The 18691-nt window shown below is 37.1% G+C and overlaps 6 protein-coding genes across 6 annotated transcripts; 1 reads left to right on the top strand and 5 right to left on the bottom strand.

Annotated features, from left to right (window-relative positions):
- Nucleotides 1-34: 34 nt before the first annotated feature.
- Nucleotides 35-6808, bottom strand: C9374_000899 (uncharacterized protein; the record flags this gene model as incomplete). Its single annotated transcript, XM_044699126.1, has 1 exon — nt 35-6808. The coding sequence occupies one exon, from the start codon at nt 6806-6808 to the stop codon at nt 35-37; it is 6774 nt and encodes a 2257-aa protein (XP_044552041.1).
- Nucleotides 6809-7020: 212 nt separating this feature from the next.
- C9374_000900 (uncharacterized protein) lies at nt 7021-9681 on the bottom strand (the record flags this gene model as incomplete). Its single annotated transcript, XM_044699139.1, has 2 exons — nt 7021-7570; nt 7625-9681. The coding sequence occupies 2 exons, from the start codon at nt 9679-9681 to the stop codon at nt 7021-7023; spliced, it is 2607 nt and encodes an 868-aa protein (XP_044552042.1).
- A 430-nt stretch (nt 9682-10111) lies between these two features.
- Nucleotides 10112-13486, bottom strand: C9374_000901 (uncharacterized protein; the record flags this gene model as incomplete). The annotated part of the gene is made up of 3 exons (XM_044699150.1): nt 10112-12691; nt 12800-12918; nt 13120-13486. The coding sequence occupies 3 exons, from the start codon at nt 13484-13486 to the stop codon at nt 10112-10114; spliced, it is 3066 nt and encodes a 1021-aa protein (XP_044552043.1).
- A 135-nt stretch (nt 13487-13621) lies between these two features.
- On the bottom strand, nt 13622-14809 carry C9374_000902 (uncharacterized protein; the record flags this gene model as incomplete). The annotated part of the gene is made up of 1 exon (XM_044699161.1): nt 13622-14809. One exon carries the CDS (start codon nt 14807-14809, stop codon nt 13622-13624), a length of 1188 nt encoding a protein of 395 aa, XP_044552044.1.
- Nucleotides 14810-15195: 386 nt separating this feature from the next.
- C9374_000903 (uncharacterized protein) lies at nt 15196-16293 on the top strand (the record flags this gene model as incomplete). The annotated part of the gene is made up of 1 exon (XM_044699172.1): nt 15196-16293. The coding sequence occupies one exon, from the start codon at nt 15196-15198 to the stop codon at nt 16291-16293; it is 1098 nt and encodes a 365-aa protein (XP_044552045.1).
- A 409-nt stretch (nt 16294-16702) lies between these two features.
- On the bottom strand, nt 16703-18538 carry C9374_000904 (uncharacterized protein; the record flags this gene model as incomplete). Its single annotated transcript, XM_044699183.1, has 1 exon — nt 16703-18538. One exon carries the CDS (start codon nt 18536-18538, stop codon nt 16703-16705), a length of 1836 nt encoding a protein of 611 aa, XP_044552046.1.
- Nucleotides 18539-18691: the final 153 nt, after the last annotated feature.

An 18691-nucleotide genomic window follows, 5' to 3' on the forward strand; every position in this document is an offset into this window, starting at 1 on the left:
CTGCTGACAACCAAAGGTTCTTGTAACCAATCTCTTATTCCTCATTGTGAGGGACACGCTTCACTCGAACCCCTCTGCCACGAGTGCTTGAGCCACTACCTCTTTCTGAATGGTGGAGATGATGATGATGAGTGGTGTGATGAGAAGTGTATGAACCACTCTCTCCCAAAGCAATACTACTTCCTCCTCGTCCTCTTCCTCCTCGACCTCTGGATGAAGTAGGGAAATGAGGTCTTGAAACATGTGGTGGAGGTGAAGGTGCTGATATTGATTGCTGTTGAGAGCTTGTTGTTGTTGTAACAGCACTAGACGATGTTGGAGGTACGGTCTTCTTTCTGCTCTTCTTTTGCATGGTTTCAATGATATTTTCCATTTGTTTCACTTGAGCACTGACAGATTGCAACACTGCCGATGTTTTCTCATTCGTTTTAGCGTTTTCCTTAAATGCATTTTGTGAAGCTGCAGTTTTGCCATGCTTTTGAATCATCTTGGATGAAAAATTAGGATGTTTCAATTCTTGACCAAACTCCCAAATGTTGTAACACATAATTTCAATCGGTACTTGTCCTAAATTCACATCAATGTCCACCAAAATCTTTTTCAAAGGAACAAGTTCAATAGTTCTGTTGTAAGGAGTCCATGAAGAAGATGATATCGTGCCAACCTTACTTTCTGGTTGTTCCAAACTTGTCGCTTCTTTCAAGTGATCTTCATCGAGATCGACAGATGTAATTGGAGTTGTTGATGATGACCAAGTAATGATTAATTTTTCAATAAAGGATCCTCCTAGATGGCCATCTTCTTCAGCAGTTTCAGATGCAATACTCAACACTTTACGAGGTACCATACTTTCAATTTCTCGCTCTTCAAGATTTATGGTTGTAGGTGTTGGCGAAAAGTGTTTCATGGCATTGACTTGCAACTCCAATCCATACTTTGGAACGTAGATTGTGAAACTTCTTTTACCTAATGAAAGAACCACAGCTTCCACTCTTTCAACTGAAGCTGAGAGAATTGGTAAAAGGTAATAGGCCAGATATTGCTTTTCACACTCATCCTGCAATAATCTTGCTCTGTAGGCTTGGTCATTCAAATGTTCAGCAATGGATGAGATTTCATGAGCAGAAAGAGAAGCATCTCTATTTGCCAAAATTTCTTCTTTGGATGTTCCAAGCTCTTTTAGTCTATTTTCTTTGATCATTTGAAGAAGACATCTGTGAACAATCAAGTCAGCATAACGACGAATGGGACTAGTGAAGTGAGTGTAAAATTCTTTGCAAAGTGCAAAATGCCAAGTATTGTCAAATTTCTTCTTTGGAATTAATCTCTTTGAAAAGTCTGAATGAGAGAGATCTTGTTCTTCCTCATCACTTGACTTGCTCTTCTTACAATCTCCAACAGTAGCGTATTGAGCTAATTGCATTTCTCTAAGCAACATGTGTTGAATTGTGTGCATGAGAGTCTCATGTTGTTTAGTATTCTCAATGAGTAAATTAATCACATATTGAATGGTCACTGGTTTTTCATTTGCTTCTAAACCTTTTGTACGTTGTCTGATGCACTTCTCAAGCATGTCAAGAACAAACGCTTTTTCATTTTCGGCTTCACCATCAATTCCTTGCTTGGCCACATTCTCAATTTTCCATTTGCAAATACGATCTGCAAGCAAAGCAACAGTGACAGCCCATTTGTCAATTTTTGGAGAAGAGTGAACTCTCAAAAGAGTAGCATCTCCAAAGTGTTCATATAATGCAGTGGCAGCTAGCTCATTGGCAACTAACATCATTTCTTCGATAAGAATGTGAGATTCATTGTGCTCATCACACAATACTTTAAGAGGAAATCCCTTGCCGTTCATATCACATTCAAAATGCAATTGCTCGTTCTTGAGAAAGACACTACCTTTTTCAGCTCTCTGTTGTCTTAATTTTTGGCTTAACTCGTTGAATATTTGAATATCTTCGTAAATTTCATCCAGTGTAAATGAGCCATAGGTAGGTGGAACTTCATCAGCTTCAAGGCCAAACTTGATTTTTGGATCTGATTGCACAAATCCGTTGAACTTATTCTTATTGTAATGAAGAATCATCTTTTGAGCTCTGTTGTAATCAAGTCGACAGCAAGAATTCATCATACATCTATTAAATTTGATCGTTTCCTTATCAATTGTACATGTCTCTCTATCCATGATAAACTCAACAGCAATAGCAAATCGATTCACACCTCCATGCAACGAACACAAGTTTTGAGATAAAGATGGGTCAAGCATGTGTTCAACACTATTGATCATGTAAACACTGGTACCACGTTTTCTGGCTTCCTTATCGATGGGAGAGTTCAAAGGAACAAATTGAGAAACATCAGCAATAGCTACTGTGACTAAAAACTTTTGAACATTCTCATAGGGTTTTCTGTTCAAATCAGTGATTTTTGAAACGTTTTGTTCGTAAATTGGTTCAATTGCAATAGCATCATCTAAATCTTTAGAATGTGTTGGATCAATTGTGAAAATACGTCTTGATTGTCTCCAGTCTTGTACTTGAATTAAATTGTCAGACGAAGCTCCTCTGTCAAAGTTGATGTCACTGATGGTATCTCCAATGTTGGAAATTGAATTATTACTAAAATCTTGTCTATTTTTGAGAGTTTGTGAGTTTTCCTCAAGCGCAGACTGTGAGACTAAACTTCCTGCAACAGAATCAGCCATCTTGACAGATTGAGATAAAATAGCGCTTGAACCTGTAGAAACAATCTCTTTTTCAGCCTCTCTATCTACTTTTCGTTCTGAATAAATATTATCGAACATAATTGGGCAATATTGAAGAAGTAGAGCACGTTTTAAGCTCCATAAATCTTTTTTGAATCCTAAACATCCAATGAGGGATCCCTTTGGATAGTTAGAGGCCTTATCCCAAGGTTTCATTTCTACAACAAATAATCCTTCCTCAATGACATGAGATTTAGCGTTAAACTTCTTTTCGAACTCTTCAAATTTAACCATTAACTTTGGATAGGATTTTTCGAGAGGAATTAGCCATCTGTAACCTCTAATTTCATCTTGGGCCATTAATGTACATGGGAAAATTGTGGGAGATTTCTTTTTCAAGACAGCAACTACAACACCAGTGAATATCACATTTTCTTCGGCTACTTCCACAGTTGTAGTTGATGAGATTGGTTCTACCTTGTCTTCATTAGTACTGTCTTTGCTTTCTACTGTTTCCATCACGGATCCAGCAACTATCTTTGTCCTTTCAACCTTCACAGCCACAATGTCACCATGCATGGCTCTGTTTCTATTCTTGAGACCATCAATGAAGATGTCTTTCTTGAAAGGTCCTCCTTCTACAGTGACATAGGCTTCTGTCATTCTCTTCTTGTTCACTCTCAATTCACCTTGAAATAGTTCTCCCTTTTGAATCAACTCCACAACTTGCTCAAGTTGCAAATGTTCATCATAACCTTTTCCGAAATCTCTCTTCATTTGATAAATATTGACAGAAGAGATGCCTTCTCTTTCCTCTAAAAGATCGTGAACAGAACCTCCACTGCAAAGGATTTCAAAAGCTCGTCTAAACTCAGACACAATCACAGGTCCCAATTCATTTGAAACTACACTTCCCAAATCACGAATTTCGAATGGATCTTCAATGGATATGATGGTTTGAGAATTGAGTGAAACCTTCTTCTTTGGAATGGGCGATCCATTTCTTAATGACACAGTATGTGTGTCAAAATTAAACTTCTTTGCATAGAATTCAAAGAACATGTACACTAAATGACCCAGTGTGTACTTGGAAACCTTTTCAATGTCAACGGCCTTCCACAATGAAGGGAGCTTTTCTAGATTTTTGAAATATTTAGTGTTGTATGCATTAATCGTTTGAGGTTTGGAAATATCTTCAATGTTGATCTGTTTGGATAGAATGTTCTCATCGTCAACCAATTGTTGAAGAGATGGCAACACTTCAATAGTTTGTAAGAATTGCAAGGCAAGTAATACATAGCTGTATGAGGATAGAGATCCAGCTGGAGGATCATTAATATGACGCCTCTTAGCCCATCTCTTAATAATGTAGATTAACATTTTCACTCGATCAAGCAAGTACATATCAGCATTGACTCCATAATATGTTAACATCTTTGGATCTACCATTAAATATGTGGAAATCATCCTAGTGTTTACAACACCCATATAAGTAGCAACACATAAATCACAATCTAGATTTCTCTTGCTATCATGAATTTTCAAGATTGGAACTCGACTACTTCTCACCACTTCTTGATTTTGAGATTTCAAATGAGGGAAAAGAGTGTTGTCATTCTTACTTTTCCCATCCATTTCTTTTCTAATCATTTCAAGAATTCTTCCTTGAAGTTTGTTATTTTCTTGAATATTTTCAAGTCCTTCAAAAGAAATGCACATGTCAATATCGCTAGCACCTTTCAAGCTCAAATCACTGGCATAAGATCCATATGTATAAATCTTTGGTTCAGAAAGTTCTCCAGCGTTTTGCTTTTGGGAAAAGAGAGTTGAGATGATTTTTGAAACCTCTTCAACAAGCTCTTTCTTTGCAAGTTTTTCCTCATCTGAAGGTTTAAGTTCAGTCTCATATAAATGAACACAATCATTGGTGAGTTGTGTCATGTTGATCAATTCAGCCTCTTCTTTCAATTTTTCTGGTGATTTGAGTAATTCCTTCTCAATACTTTCAATTTCTGCATAAACGTTTTGCTCTTTCTCAAGCTGAGACTGAACTTGTTTTGCCACTTCTTCCATGCGTTCATCACTAGGCTCTACCTCAGATTCTTTCTCAGAAGATGAGACGTAGCCATCATTGGCCTCAGGAACAGCAAGTGTTGATGGGGTGGTTGCTGGAGTTGTGGATGGTGTTTTGAATCCTTTCTTGATTAAAGTTAGAGATGTTTCTCTAAGACAGAGATTTCTGATATCTTCCCAAAGATTTAACCATGTTAAAACTTGTCTAGTATAAAATGAAAATATCTGATGAGACAGTATTGGGTTAGCCATGACGAGAGTGGCACAAAACGCTTGAACTTGCCAGAGTTCAACCAGTTTGGTTCTGTCTGAAAAATTGGCATTCGTTTTAGATGGCTTTGATACTTCATGCGTCATTAAAAAGGTCACAAACTCTGGATCGGTGTGATGTAAGGACTGTACCACTTGATGCATGATTTTCAAAAATAATTCCATTTTTCGAATGGTAAGATATTGAGTGAAATGCGTCAAAACAGAACGATACACAGCGAAAATCTCCTTCTTCTCATTAACCCTCCTACCTTTCAACGAGAGAGATGAAACTTGAAGAAGACAGGAAACCACGCTGTTTGGAATCTTTTCAGTATTATCTTTGAGGAAATTAAGCAACGAGGTAATGATGGTTACAGGAATGGTTCGCGCTGGCAGTGGCACCACTTGTGTCAAACCCACATTTTTCTTTGTATTGTACAGTGAAGCATGCAACAAATGAACTGCATCAGAAAAAAGTTTGAGCTTGTTGGATTCTTCTTCAGATTCAATCAATTTCAAAAATGCATCGACTTTTGCAATTAATTGCCTTCTCTTTTGGTCAATTTCTTGCAGCTCCTCAACACTTAGATTTTCTTCAGGGATTTGCTCTTCAAGAGTTTCTTTTGGTTGTTCTGGCTCCTCTATTTCAGGTTCTTGTTGTGCTTTAGATGACCTAATTGATTCAGCAAGTTTACCAATCTTGTCAGACATGTTGTCAAGCGCTTGTTGAATTGCAAGACGTTGTTTCATGCATTCGTTATCCATATTCTCAATGTTTTTCAATTCATGCGACAACTGATCAATCTGGCTTGGTGCTTCTTCATGAAAGAGTTTTGTAAGAGTTTGAAACTGAGAGGTAACATTCAGCAATTGAATGTTGGTAAATTCATTAGCTTTTCTCCAGACATTTCTAATTTCATACTCAATCAAATCGAATAGAGTTGCTTCCAAAGTTGGAAGTAACAATACTGGTTGATCTTTCACACGCACAATGTGGTGCTTGTCTAACAAAAAACTAGGAATGTAATCTTCCACATGATCTGCATTGTGGATATCTTCCAACAATTGATCAATGGCCATTATTACTTGGACCAGTCTAGGATCATCCGATTTTAAATAACTTGCAATATTATTCATATTTTGTGCGCTCAACTTTTCCATCAAGCTTGGATTCAATTCGGAAATGATCGTTGGTTGAATGATACCATTCCAAATTGTTTTTGTAATACCTTTCACATCAATACTACAACTCAATCCATATACCTTCTCCAAATTTTCTCGGAGTTTACGAACGTACATGGGAATGTAACTTTCTTCTGTGGAGGCTCCAGGACTAGCTGTAGGAGAATTTGAAGAATCACCAGTAGGAGTGATCGTCGATGATGATGTAGCTACTATGGTCATCTCTTCAGTAGTTTCTTCTGATAATTGCGAAGTTGTTGATTGTGTCTTGACAAATTTCACTGCAGCTTGCTTTCTGGATGGTGGTGGCTTATGATGCACTTTTACCAATGTTTGACCATTGCCTCCTTTCGAAGCATTGCTTTTTTCATTCTTGGAATTACTAGAAGCATCGACGCTACCCTTCGATGATGATCGGCGGTGTTGTTGTTGTTTCGGAGCCGATGGTTTCTTATGCCTGGCTCCACCGGGTTGATTGGTATGGGCAGCTTCATAAAATTGATTGGAAGTACCTCCAACGATCGTGTCATCTTGTTGATGGATGTTGCTCGTAGCGCCACTTGGTGGTGGTGATGATTCAGGAGGAAATGACATGATGTTTCAATCCTAGAGAGATTAATCTTAATTTTTTTCAATAAATAATACAATAAAAGGATGTTTGCGCACTTCACTTGGTTGAAGACTTCCCAACGCCAATTTGGAAATTGAGATTCAAGCCATGGGTTGTGCACAAGATTGAAGAGGTAAAGGGTGGGCGAAAATATATTTTACACAATGCCAACCTGTCAAGACATAATGGTTGAATCTTATATTTGAGTTATCCAAGTACTCTGTGGCATTGTACAAATACTTGACTTGTTTTCCAAGTAAACTTGTTCAGCTTCTCGAAAATGTTCAACAAATCCTCGTAGTAATTTCTCAGAAGTTACTTCTTTGTAACAATCGTTGCTAATGTGACATTGATTGGGTTTTCCAGTTACTGTCAAAATTTTGGAAATTTCCACCCCTTCTCCAAACAAGTCGAATGTGGGCTTTCGTTTCCCAATGGTTGCAGCCACAATGTCACTGGAGGAGTGAATGCCAACCTTTAATGCAATTTCTTCAATTTCAAAATCATTGTCATCTTGATGCTGTGCATGTTCATTTAGTTGAGAAGCATAGAGCCTCACAAATCGTATCATTTCAATGGCAGCCTTAATTAACTTTTCTGCATGTCCTGGTTCACTTTTATCAATTCCTGTTGCCATCATATAACCGTCTCCAACAACTTTCATTTGTTCTATTCCTAATTTGGAACTAATTTGTTCAAATTTTGAGAAAATCTCATTCAAAGACCGAACCACAGTTCTCGAGGACCTGCATTAGCATGACCATAGTATGTCTTTTTCATGGCCTAAATTTAACACTTACCTAGCTTTTACCAAGTCTGATATGCCTAACAACTCACAATACAGAATTGAGCATTTGGGTATTGTGTCAACCACTCGCTCTTCTAACTCTAATCTTTCAGCAATGCTTTTTGGATACATTTTACAAGCAATCCTCACTGCAGATTCTTCTGCTGTCGCTAGTGTTCGGTAATCTCTTAAATAAGCAACAAAACTAGATTTACCATGAGGTTCCAATACTTCAGCAACACGAATTTCAAGAGGAATTACTTTTCCTGTTTTTGTTTGGCCTTTTACCCTAGTTACTCTATCTAACACGCGTTTCTCTCGCGTATGTCTATATTTTTCAAGATAACTGTCATGCCTTGCTCTATCCTTGGCGTTGCATATCATTTTCACATTTCTTCCCAGTACTTGATACGATTTGTATCCAAATGTGGAGCATGCTGCATTATTAAATGTTTGAATAATGCCATGATCAGTTATAGAAATGATTGGAATAATCATTAGATCAGTAATGACTTGAGCACAGCGAGAGATGGTCTGCGCTTTCGAATCCTTTACAATGATTGGATGCTTTTTCATGTAAGCTGCAAAATGAATTTCCTCGCATTTCACTACAGGAACAATTCGGGTGGTGAGAACGAAGAACTTGTTTCTTAGTGAAGATTTTCCTCGTAGTGTTCGAGATTTCATCAATGCGTTCTTTCTTTCCAATTGCTTTTCTAAAGGTAAATTGTTATAATAATTGAGGTCTGTTGATGCTGTTGAGGGAGAAGATGAGCCTTGTTGTGAGCTATGATGATTGGAAGTTTCTTCCTCCGTTGAATTGAAAAACTCATGAATCGCTTGATGAATTTCACTCACCGAATTTTGCAAAAAGAACTCGTGTAAATTTTCTCCCAGTGCACTAAAACTATATACTCCAAACGTTTTTTCTGCTTCATGATTCAAGTATTCAACAGTACCATTCTTGTCAAACACCATGATTGGAAAACCACAAGCTAAAAATTGAGATACCAAACAGTTGACTTTAGCCAATTCGCTATTATGTGTTATTTTGACTTCGGTTTCCATTTCATGCAGACTAACCTTATCTGTGTCTGTGGTCATAACGCTTGTCGAATCGTCAATATCATGCAGAGCGTTTTGAGAGTAGTTTGTTAGCAATCTCTTACTGATTGCTCTTCGTGCTGGTGATACCTGCGAAATAACAGGCATACTTTGATTCAAATGTGAGGACTTGAGTTGATTGGTTTTCTCTACAGATTTTCCAACAATACTGTTTTCACGATGGAGCACCCCTTTTCGTGTTCCTGCATTTGATACTTTAACCATTGGTTGTTGTTGTTGCTCACTCGTAGATTCCATGGATTTTAAGGCGTGCATGGAACTATTTTCTCTTCGTAGAAGACCAGGTTTTCTTGCAAGACCCATCGAAGAATTCACTCTCAATAATGATCCTCTGTCTGAATTGGTAGAGTCTTCCTCCGATTGATGAGATGTATTTGAAACTCCTGATTTGTTGTTGTTATTAGATCCAATCATGACACTATTCTCTCTTCGCAACATGGGTCTTGCATTCATCATGCTTGAATTTTCTCTTTTGAGCTTGGGAGGAGCAGCAAGGAGAGAACCATTTGTTGATGGTGCTGTTGTTGTTGTTGAAGATGATAACGACGACAAGTAGTTCGTTTCCTTTGCAGCTGTTGATGTCTTGTTAGAGAGACAAGACCAATCGACTCCAGCCAAAATATTCCTAGAACTTGTTGTATTCAGACTTGCTCGAGTGGCGAGATCTGTCCCTTTTTCAGTTAAAAACTTTTTGTAGGCAATAGCATCTTCATCATTGTCTTTCATGTAGGTTGGAAGGGATGAATTGTTGTTATCACTGATGAGGGATGATTGAGGGGTTCGGTTTGAAAAATTGGATGTTGATGGTTGTGGACGGAAATTGGCTAGTAAATTTCTCGTACTAGAGGTGTTGTTGCTTACAGTGATGTTATTGTACTTCTTTTGAAGGAACTCCCTCAATGCTTGATCATCATCTTCGTCGTCACTATAAAGTGCATGAGCCATTGGTATTGTGTTGCAATGATGAGAAGATTACTTTGAATGCCAGCAAATAATTTTGGTGTTTGAGGTTTTGAAAGGTCTGTTTGTTGAATGAGTGGAGATGGTTGAAAGCTCTGCTGTTCTGTAGAGTTGTTTTTTTGACACGTGGAGATGTTTTTTACATACTGAATTCTTTGGACTCAGGGTCAAACCGTGTCGTTTTACTACGAGAGATACCTATGTATGTAATACGCTTTAAGGAAAGTGTTAATGGCATGTGACAGAGCGAGCTCTTCTAAATATGAAATCAACCAATCTCTCAACGTGTTGTCAATTGGTCATTGTCAAGTGATCTGTGGTCGCTTAACAGATCACAATCATTTCAAATTTTCATAATTGGTGATGAAGTAGTGTTGAAATATCACATGTATGATATGGCCAGTCATGGATCGATTTAATTTCTTGGTGTTGGTGGAGAGCCCAGATCATCATCGTCATCCCCTTCGATAATAGAGACATCATCAATAGATTCGTTGAGATCCAAGTTGAACTTGGTTTCCTTTTTCTTTCTTGGTTCATCTCCTCCAGTTGGTTCCTTCCTGAATGAACTACTAAGAATGGTTTTGTAAGGCTCTTCTCCAGTACTCTTCTTTCGTCGAATCTTCTTAAGGTTTCGATTAACCAACAGTCGAGTAAGTTTTTCACTTAATCTCTTTTGTTGAATAATTGTTTGAGGATCTTGGTCGTCTGGATCGCCAAGAAGTTGACCACTTCTCAGTTCGCTCAACAAGTTGATCAACTCATCAATTTTGAATCGTTCTTGTTGAAGTCTTTCCATATCGTCATCGACGTCATCTGTTTGCTGAGCTATTTTGCCTTTGCTCATGGTATCTGAGTGATGTCCAAGCATGTTTGTACTATTGTCCTCATTATTATCATCACCATGATTCGTATGACTTTTCTTAAACTCCTCGATAGCTTTAGCAGCTGCTTCTGCAGCCTCCTTTTTCATATTATTTTCTTTTACGCTAAAGTAAGCATCCTCCATGATGAGAATGAAAATGTTGATAACACTGTAAGTAAAGAGGCAAACAAAGGTAATTAGATAAAGTCTAGAAAAGTAGGCAATAACAATATTTTGTCCGTAGAGGGATGAAAACACGTCAATGAGGGAGTCTCCATTGGCTGCTGAGAAGAGAGTGACAATAGAATTCTGGAATCCTTGAAAATTGGAAGTGTAAGAGCCAAATAACACCATACCACAAAGAGCGTAGCCAATTAATAATGGAGCAGCACCAATAATGAATCGTCCAATATTTGGTAAACCTTTTCTTAAGGCCTTGATGAGAACGTAAAATTTAGGGCTGTGTGAAAGGTATTGAACAATATTTGCCCATACAAATATTGAGCTCAAACCAAGTAGGATATTTGTTGCATCCAACGAGAAGTATTGGTAAGCAACATTGGCAAATACCATGGCACTTGAAACAAGGCATAATACGTTGGAAATAATTCCCAGAATATGCCACGGGTTAAAGAACTTGAGCTTGTGTTTAAGGTCAGGCTTGAAATTCATTCCCATTTTTTGGGATGCCGCAGCAATTTGGTCTGCGCTTGGATTACCAATCTCTCCTGTAACAATTCTACTTGGAATTCCAGGACTATGAGCTTTTCTTGTGTTTGCAGTTTTTAACAAGGAATCTTGAACATCCTTGTCGTCATCCTCTTGCAACTCATGTAATTCTGATTTGTGTTGTTCCAACATTTGCTGATAATATTGACTTGTAAAAGTCATACCGCTTACAGCGCTTCCTGTGAAACTATCATTAAAAATATCATTGTCATATCGCTTCAATAAAGAAGATTTGACGGCAACAGGCTTTGTTGGTGGTGTTGAATTAATACTAACAAGAGGAGTAGATTCGTTGACTGCTGGCTCGCTCTGTGGTTCATCCAAGTTGTCATTACTTTCTTGATAAACTAATTGGAAAATACTTCTATCCTTTTTCATGGCTTTTCTAATAAATTTGAATGACCTGTAAAAAGCACGTGCAATTAAGAACAATGAAAATAAGGACAACATTATTATAAGTAAAGAAATCCAAGTCAATGGGGATGATAGAACAGAAACTGAAATATCTTTTGTAGTTTCTGCGCCCAGGCCAACATCATAGCTTAGAGTGACAGGCACTATTCCTGCTCCTGTTGCAAAATCGTATCTCAATGTAATATCCCAAATCAGTAATTCGGGGAAAATACCCTTCGTGTAAATATTCTTGTAAGTAAATTTCAAAGTCATTTCTGTAAAACTGAACATGTACTTTTGCAATCCCTCTCTGTCAATAATCACCACTTGGTCGGTAGCAGCTGTTTTTTGAGCAGTTCTCTCACTTGCTTGAACGTATTGCTTAAAGGGTCCATATGTATCGTTTTTAGAGAGGAAAAATGTTGCACTTGTTATATCCTTGTTCAACCTCTTCACATAATCGTCAATAGGATAAGTAATGTTTTGATATCTTGTGATTATCATTTCAATGGGAGAAGAATAATTTAGTTTAGTATCCATTAATGCTGTTGGTGCATGATTTCTAGACTCAAACAATTGCTGGAGAGCTAATTGTCTTTTGGTTTCCTCGTTACTTTTCGCCTTGCTGTTGTCTGTGGACAGTTTCTCCACGTTGAATTTGGAATTCGAGCTAGCAACGGATTTTGAATTGCCTAAAACAAATGAACCGCTACCATCTCTGGCTGCAAACTCTAAATACGTCGGAGCTCTTTCTTTCAAATCATAATATTGATTCACAGTCCATCCAATATGGTTCACAATGTCCTCACAATCATCGAAATAAAAAGTATTAAATCCTGTTTTGGCATCCTTCAAAGAAAGATATCCTTGAGGAAGAAAATTATTAGCAATGATTTTTCCTGCATTCGAAAGGTAGTCCTCTCTATTGCCTGCAAATAAAAAGAGTTGAGTTGTTACTAGTATGAGTAGAAGCATGTGGGTGCAGAATTTAAACGGAAAACGTCGATACTGTATTCACAATGAATAATAACATTTGTTTTGGGGTGAACAGCGATCATCGAATGGTCATTGTACAAGATAGTATTATTATGATTTCCAATAACATTCTCACCATACCTTTATGAATTTCTGCCAAGCACTCAATCGGAGCTCTTCTCTTATCGGAATCTTGGGCACCAACTTTCGGTAGAGACTACTCTTTTTAATCTTCTTTGTGAGTTGCATCATGATGTTTCCTAAAAGTTAATTTTCGAAATACTGCATGTGGACCAATTAAAGTAAACAACAAAATTCAATTTAATATCTCGGTTCCGAGCGAGAAGGTGCAATGGGTGTTGAGTGATTTTTTAGACTCAACCTTCGGATTTCTTTGGACCAAGTCTTGCCTCAACCTCCAATTCATGTGATAGGGACCTCTATAATTCTCAATCAATAACCTGTAGGCTTTGAAAATTCAACTTGTTCACAATCTGAAAAATCGAATATCAACGACTTGTCGATGAGTACATGTTTGGAATCAAATAAAACACCTTCCTCCTTGAGCAGTGATAACTTTCTTTCAATTTCTTCTCCCACAGTCTCTCCCATAAAACCACCAACTTTATAATCAGATTTGATGACACGGTGACAAGGAACTGCAGGAGCATAAGGATTTCGTTTTAATGCTTGTCCAATGGCCTGACTTGAATTGCAATCAATATATTGTGCAAGGAGAGCATATGTTGTGACTTTTCCTTTAGGAATTTGCATCAACGCTGCATAAACTTTTTGTTGGAACGATGTGGGTGATGTTGCTGGTGACATTTTTTTGTGGAAATTGTAAGATCAACCTGAGTTTGTCCTTGCGCTTTATTTTGTCAACCTTAACCTTATTATGTTCAATTGAAAATTTTTTATTAACATTACATATAGGTTTGTTAGTATTGGTATCTTCGTGCCTCACAGTGATGAAGTCTTGCTTCCACACGGATGTGCTCCATATATTTCTTGTATAACTCTGACAATTCTCTTTAAATGTCCCACCTTTTTAATTCCAATTTTGTCTTTGAAATCTTGCGTGGTGAAATTTTTAATTTGATCCACACTGCTTAACTTTCTTTTCGCGAAACTCTTCGAATATTCCATCATATCATAGGCCTGTAATATTTCATCAATTGTGCTTGAGGCATTGAAAAGAGAGGATGCCACTCCTGATTCATTGCTCCAGGCAATCACTCTGCTCAAGAGAAATGTCGTAAATTCTTGATCCTTTTTGAAATTGATAAGAATCTCATTGTTGAACTGCATTTTAAGGGCCAACTCGACAGAGTCAATGCAGCCAATAATCATGGTACTGAGATCAATGGAACAGTTTCTATTCTGCTCTGATTCACTATTCTTATCTCGTAACGTGGTGATATCAGAAAAGGATTTTGATGGTAAACTTTTTCTCTGTTTTGAGGAAGTTGTGACTTGTACATTCAATTTTGGAGGATCTACTTTGAATGCAGAGGAAGATGTTATTTCTAAAGAGGGAGATGAAGGCGTTCTCTTGTTTAACAAATGTGGATATTCGAGTTCGATTTGTTGGATAATTTCTTTTGCATCTTTTCGTAATCGACTCGTAATGTTGACACATGAAACACTATCTAAACAAATGAATTCATTGTAAAATTCAAGAAAGAGAAGTGGAAGCAGTAGGGACATTGTTTTTCCATGGAGTTGAAGTGAAATCTTCAATTTAGCAACAGAATTGTTGGAGAACGAGGAATACATGTTGGACGACGTCATAGTTTTAGGCTGACGGTTTGATTGCAATTGTTCTGGTGAAGGAGAAGAACATGTCATGGTCATTTCACGTTTCATTTCATCAATTCTCTTCAAACATTTAAAAATCTCTTCATTCTTTCGTTGACGTAAATAGTTTTGTAATGATTGAATTAATTCGTCATCTTGTAGTTGAAGAACACTTTCAAAAGAATCAATGGATTGATAATTTTTCAATCGATCTGCAATTGGGTTGGAAGCGTTATCTTCATCAACGTCAGCACTGTTCGTGTGTGGGATCAGAGATGAACACGAATGAGGAAGGATGCCATTAATAACAGATGGCGATGATGACTGTGTTGTTGTTGCTGATAGAAACATTTATTGTGTGCCGAAACGTTGCTGTTGGGTTTTGTTTACTTGAGAAATGTGTGATATTGAGAAAAGCAATAAAAATTGCAAAGTTCACTTACTCTTTGGTTCAGAAAAGAAAGAATTACCTCGGTCATGACGTTTGTCCATCACTCTCAAAAGGTAAGTTTTATTCCGTTTAGATCCAAGAGATCGAATGACCGAAAACATTCTACCCTGCTGCACTATTTTACCGAAATATCAGGTTGTTCTCCACATGAAATCGAATGCAACCTCTACATCAAATTACAAAGAAAAATAACTTGTCCTACACCAGCGGTCAAGAAATGATACTGACAAAGTTTGTCAGCGCACGAACCTGTTAATTCCAAAAATATATTCCTCTGTTGAAAAAAATGAAAGAATTATTCTCCGTGCTTTTCAATGATGAGAATATTTGTTTGCATGTACTAACGTTTCTTGATATGTGTTCAATATGTTCGGTTCATAGGGTCAATAAGCAGTTACATCATTTACTGGAGAGTACAGTTGGAGATCGATGCATCTATGGATTAAGAGTTTATCAAATTGCTTGCAAAATTACTAGTTATTCATCGGAATTCAAAGAACAAAGAGTGATGATGAATGAAATTTCATTTTTGAATCGTTTTGACTGGGGTCATAAAGTGCTGCATCAAAAAGAATTGAATTTTCAATCAAAATCATCAATAACCAATAGCTCTACTATATTCAGACGTTTCTACAAGGACAGAAACAACTTTACGTTATTCAAGGAAATATTGAAAGAGTTTTACTTCTTCCCATTTCATAGGATTGGGTTCAAATCGGAAGCTTATACTTCATATAAAGTCAAACATGAAGAATTATTCATTGAAAGATGGAGACCGTGTAAATTGATAGAGCAAGTTCTCGCACTAGTTGGAGACTCTATTCAAGATGTAATAGTGGAATTTCAACATTATCTTATGATGTACACTAAAAGCCATTGGAGCGTTTCAAACACAGATGTAAAGAAATTGAGTGTGACATTGGAATTATATGAATCAAACAGAACAGCGTCTATTGAAGTACATGATATTTCAGACTCGACTTTGTTATTTCACTTTCTAGATAAATTTTCTGCATTGAAGAAGATGCATGATGCGGAGAAAGCGAGCCATATTTTCATTTACAGAGGGAATGTTAAGCCTTCTAGTATCATAGCACAATATGACATGAAGACGCCCACAAAATGTGATGATATATTTGTTAAGGCTCTATCTTCAGTTCAAGTTACTGCAACTGTAGGAGGATTCAAAAAACAAATTGAAAAACATATGAAAATCGAGTTAAGTGAAATGAGAGAGGAATTGTTGGGATGTGATGCTTGTCAAGTGTACGAGTGGGAAGACGGCGCTTCCGCTTACAACGCTCGTCAGCAAGTATTTGTCATTTGTCCTAATCGCTGTGACGCCCTGATGTTTATGTATTACGAAAAACATATTACCTATTGAAATTTCATTTCTCTGTTTGACATGCATTATAGTAAAAACTTTTAATTGGGACATTTACATTTTTTTGGACTCACAGGGGGTTCCTAATTGGCTTTGTTTACAATAAACTACAGTTGTTAATCCTCTGACTGAGCACAATCATTGCATAGGGATACAGACACATCTTTTCACTACTAGAATCACAGGGTCGGGAGCTTGAACTACAAGGACATTTCTTGCTTTTTTCGCTTTGTTTTCTTTTTGGATTTTGAGGTGGTCCCAATTTCATTACACATATTCATATAGGAGTGAAGGTTGGATTATTTGATACCTTCTTTATTCTTTCCTCTTGCCAGAAAGTCCCACATTTGAGATTTTACGATAATTCGTTTGTTCCTCAATGAGAAATTTACATTTATACAAGCATTGATTAATTTTGTACATAAACCTGGATTCTAAAAGGAACTGTATCAGGTGACAAGTAATAAAGGATTTGATCCCATGCGCCAGTCGATATTTCTATTTCTATTTCCAGTTGTTCACAGTCGTTGATAATTTCAAAATCTCTCACTTGCGAACAATCAAGCCAATCCTCTTTAAATAACACACCTTGAACTTTCAACGAATAGTGAAGGGACCTGTTCTTGCTTGCCTCTTCGTTGATGACAAAGACCACAATTTTTGCATCCTTACTTTTTTCAATCAGAACGCATTCAGTATATCTTTGATTTGTTGGTAATCCACCTGATATTTCTCGAATCTTGGTGCTGTCAAATTCCAATTCTTCAAATGTGTCCTTTAAGAGAATAGTTGTAGGAGAGAATTCTGGTCTCGTCACGCTCTCTTGTAATCCTGACCTCAAGAGAATAGAGCCATTCGAGGATGTGACAATCTCTTCCTTTCCTAAAGGATCTATTAATAAGAGTGTGCGCTGTTCAGCATCCACAAGTGGTTGTAAAAGTGGTGGCTGATCTACCGTTTCCACACTTTTCTGAACCTGTTCATTATGATGTGAAATGTAGTTATCAACAATGGTCACTGATGACTCTTCTTCACTCCATGTTTGAAGCATGAACGGATGCGTGGCAATGCCGCCAATGGAAATTCTTTTATCCTTATCATACGTCAACATGCTCACCAATAAATTAAATAAATTATAAGAAATATGTACATGATCTAAAAGAAATGTCCAATCTACGTTGGGAGTGCTTGAACTAATCGCTTGTCCAAAATTAGGTCTCTCAATGTAAATTTGCTCATTCTTTTTTGTGTTAAAAATACAATAACCAGCAATCATCTCAAATAGCACGACTCCAATGGACCATATATCTGCGTCGTAGCCATACGGTAAATGTTGAGCTAGTTCGGGACTTTTATAGGGCCAAGTTCCAACAATGGTTTGAGTAATTTGATTGTTCTCCATTGCTTTTGAAAGTCCAAAGTCACCAATGACCAATTTGTATTCATTGAAATTACCAAATTCATGTTCTTCGGGTTCTACTAACAAGTCCTCTAAATTCTGGTTGAATTTCTTTAACAGAAAATTCTCTGGTTTGATATCTCTGTGAATAACATGTTTTTCTTCATGTAAATATTGAATACCTGCAACAATTTGTTTTAACCAATATTGAATTTCACGCTCAGCAAAGAATGGTTTTCTCAATTTTCCATCATAGAAACTCTGACTCTTATAATTCTTACGCGCTAACTGTTTTTTCATGTTCATATATTTTCTCATATTGGTGTCACACTTTTCTAGCACCAAGTACATTTGTGAAGGAAAATTGACCTGAATCGTTTCTAATAACTTGATTACATTTTCATGATTGCATTCTTTCATAATTTGAATTTCTTTCTCTAAATACTTGATGGTGGCACGTGAATATTTTTCTACTTTGATTTGTTTAATCGCTACATAACGATCTTTTTTTAATATTTTGTCATGTTGAATATATTCTGAATTATTTTCTGAGGCTATTGTCGTTGAAGAGGATGTAACAACGAGTTGTTGTTTCGAGTCTTTTGGATGATCAAATTCTAAATCTTCTCCGAGATAGACATCACTGAAAGAACCAGAGCCTAACTCTCGATTTAATTTTACAAACCGATCCGAGATTTTAATTCCACGCAGAGAAGGTTTTCGTGGTCGTGTGCTAACACTTGTGGGAATTGTGAGTAACGGTTGTGTTGATGATGATGATGATGCAACGACGAAGCGTAACGATGAGGGTGGTGTTGTTGTGGATGAGCCTTCATTCGTGAACATGGAGAATGAAACTGTGGAGGAGGTGTGCAATCAATACAAGTTTGTGGTGAGAAGAATTTGTTGATTCGGAAAGCGGTTGAGATTGGAAACGTTTTTTTGTTTGTGCCAACCACTGCGTGTTGTTAAATGTCAAAAGCGCTTAATTGCCAAAAA

The sequence above is a fragment of the Naegleria lovaniensis genome (genome assembly GCF_003324165.1).
Source record: "Naegleria lovaniensis strain ATCC 30569 chromosome Unknown tig011, whole genome shotgun sequence".
NCBI lineage: Eukaryota > Heterolobosea > Eutetramitea > Acrasida > Naegleriidae > Naegleria > Naegleria lovaniensis.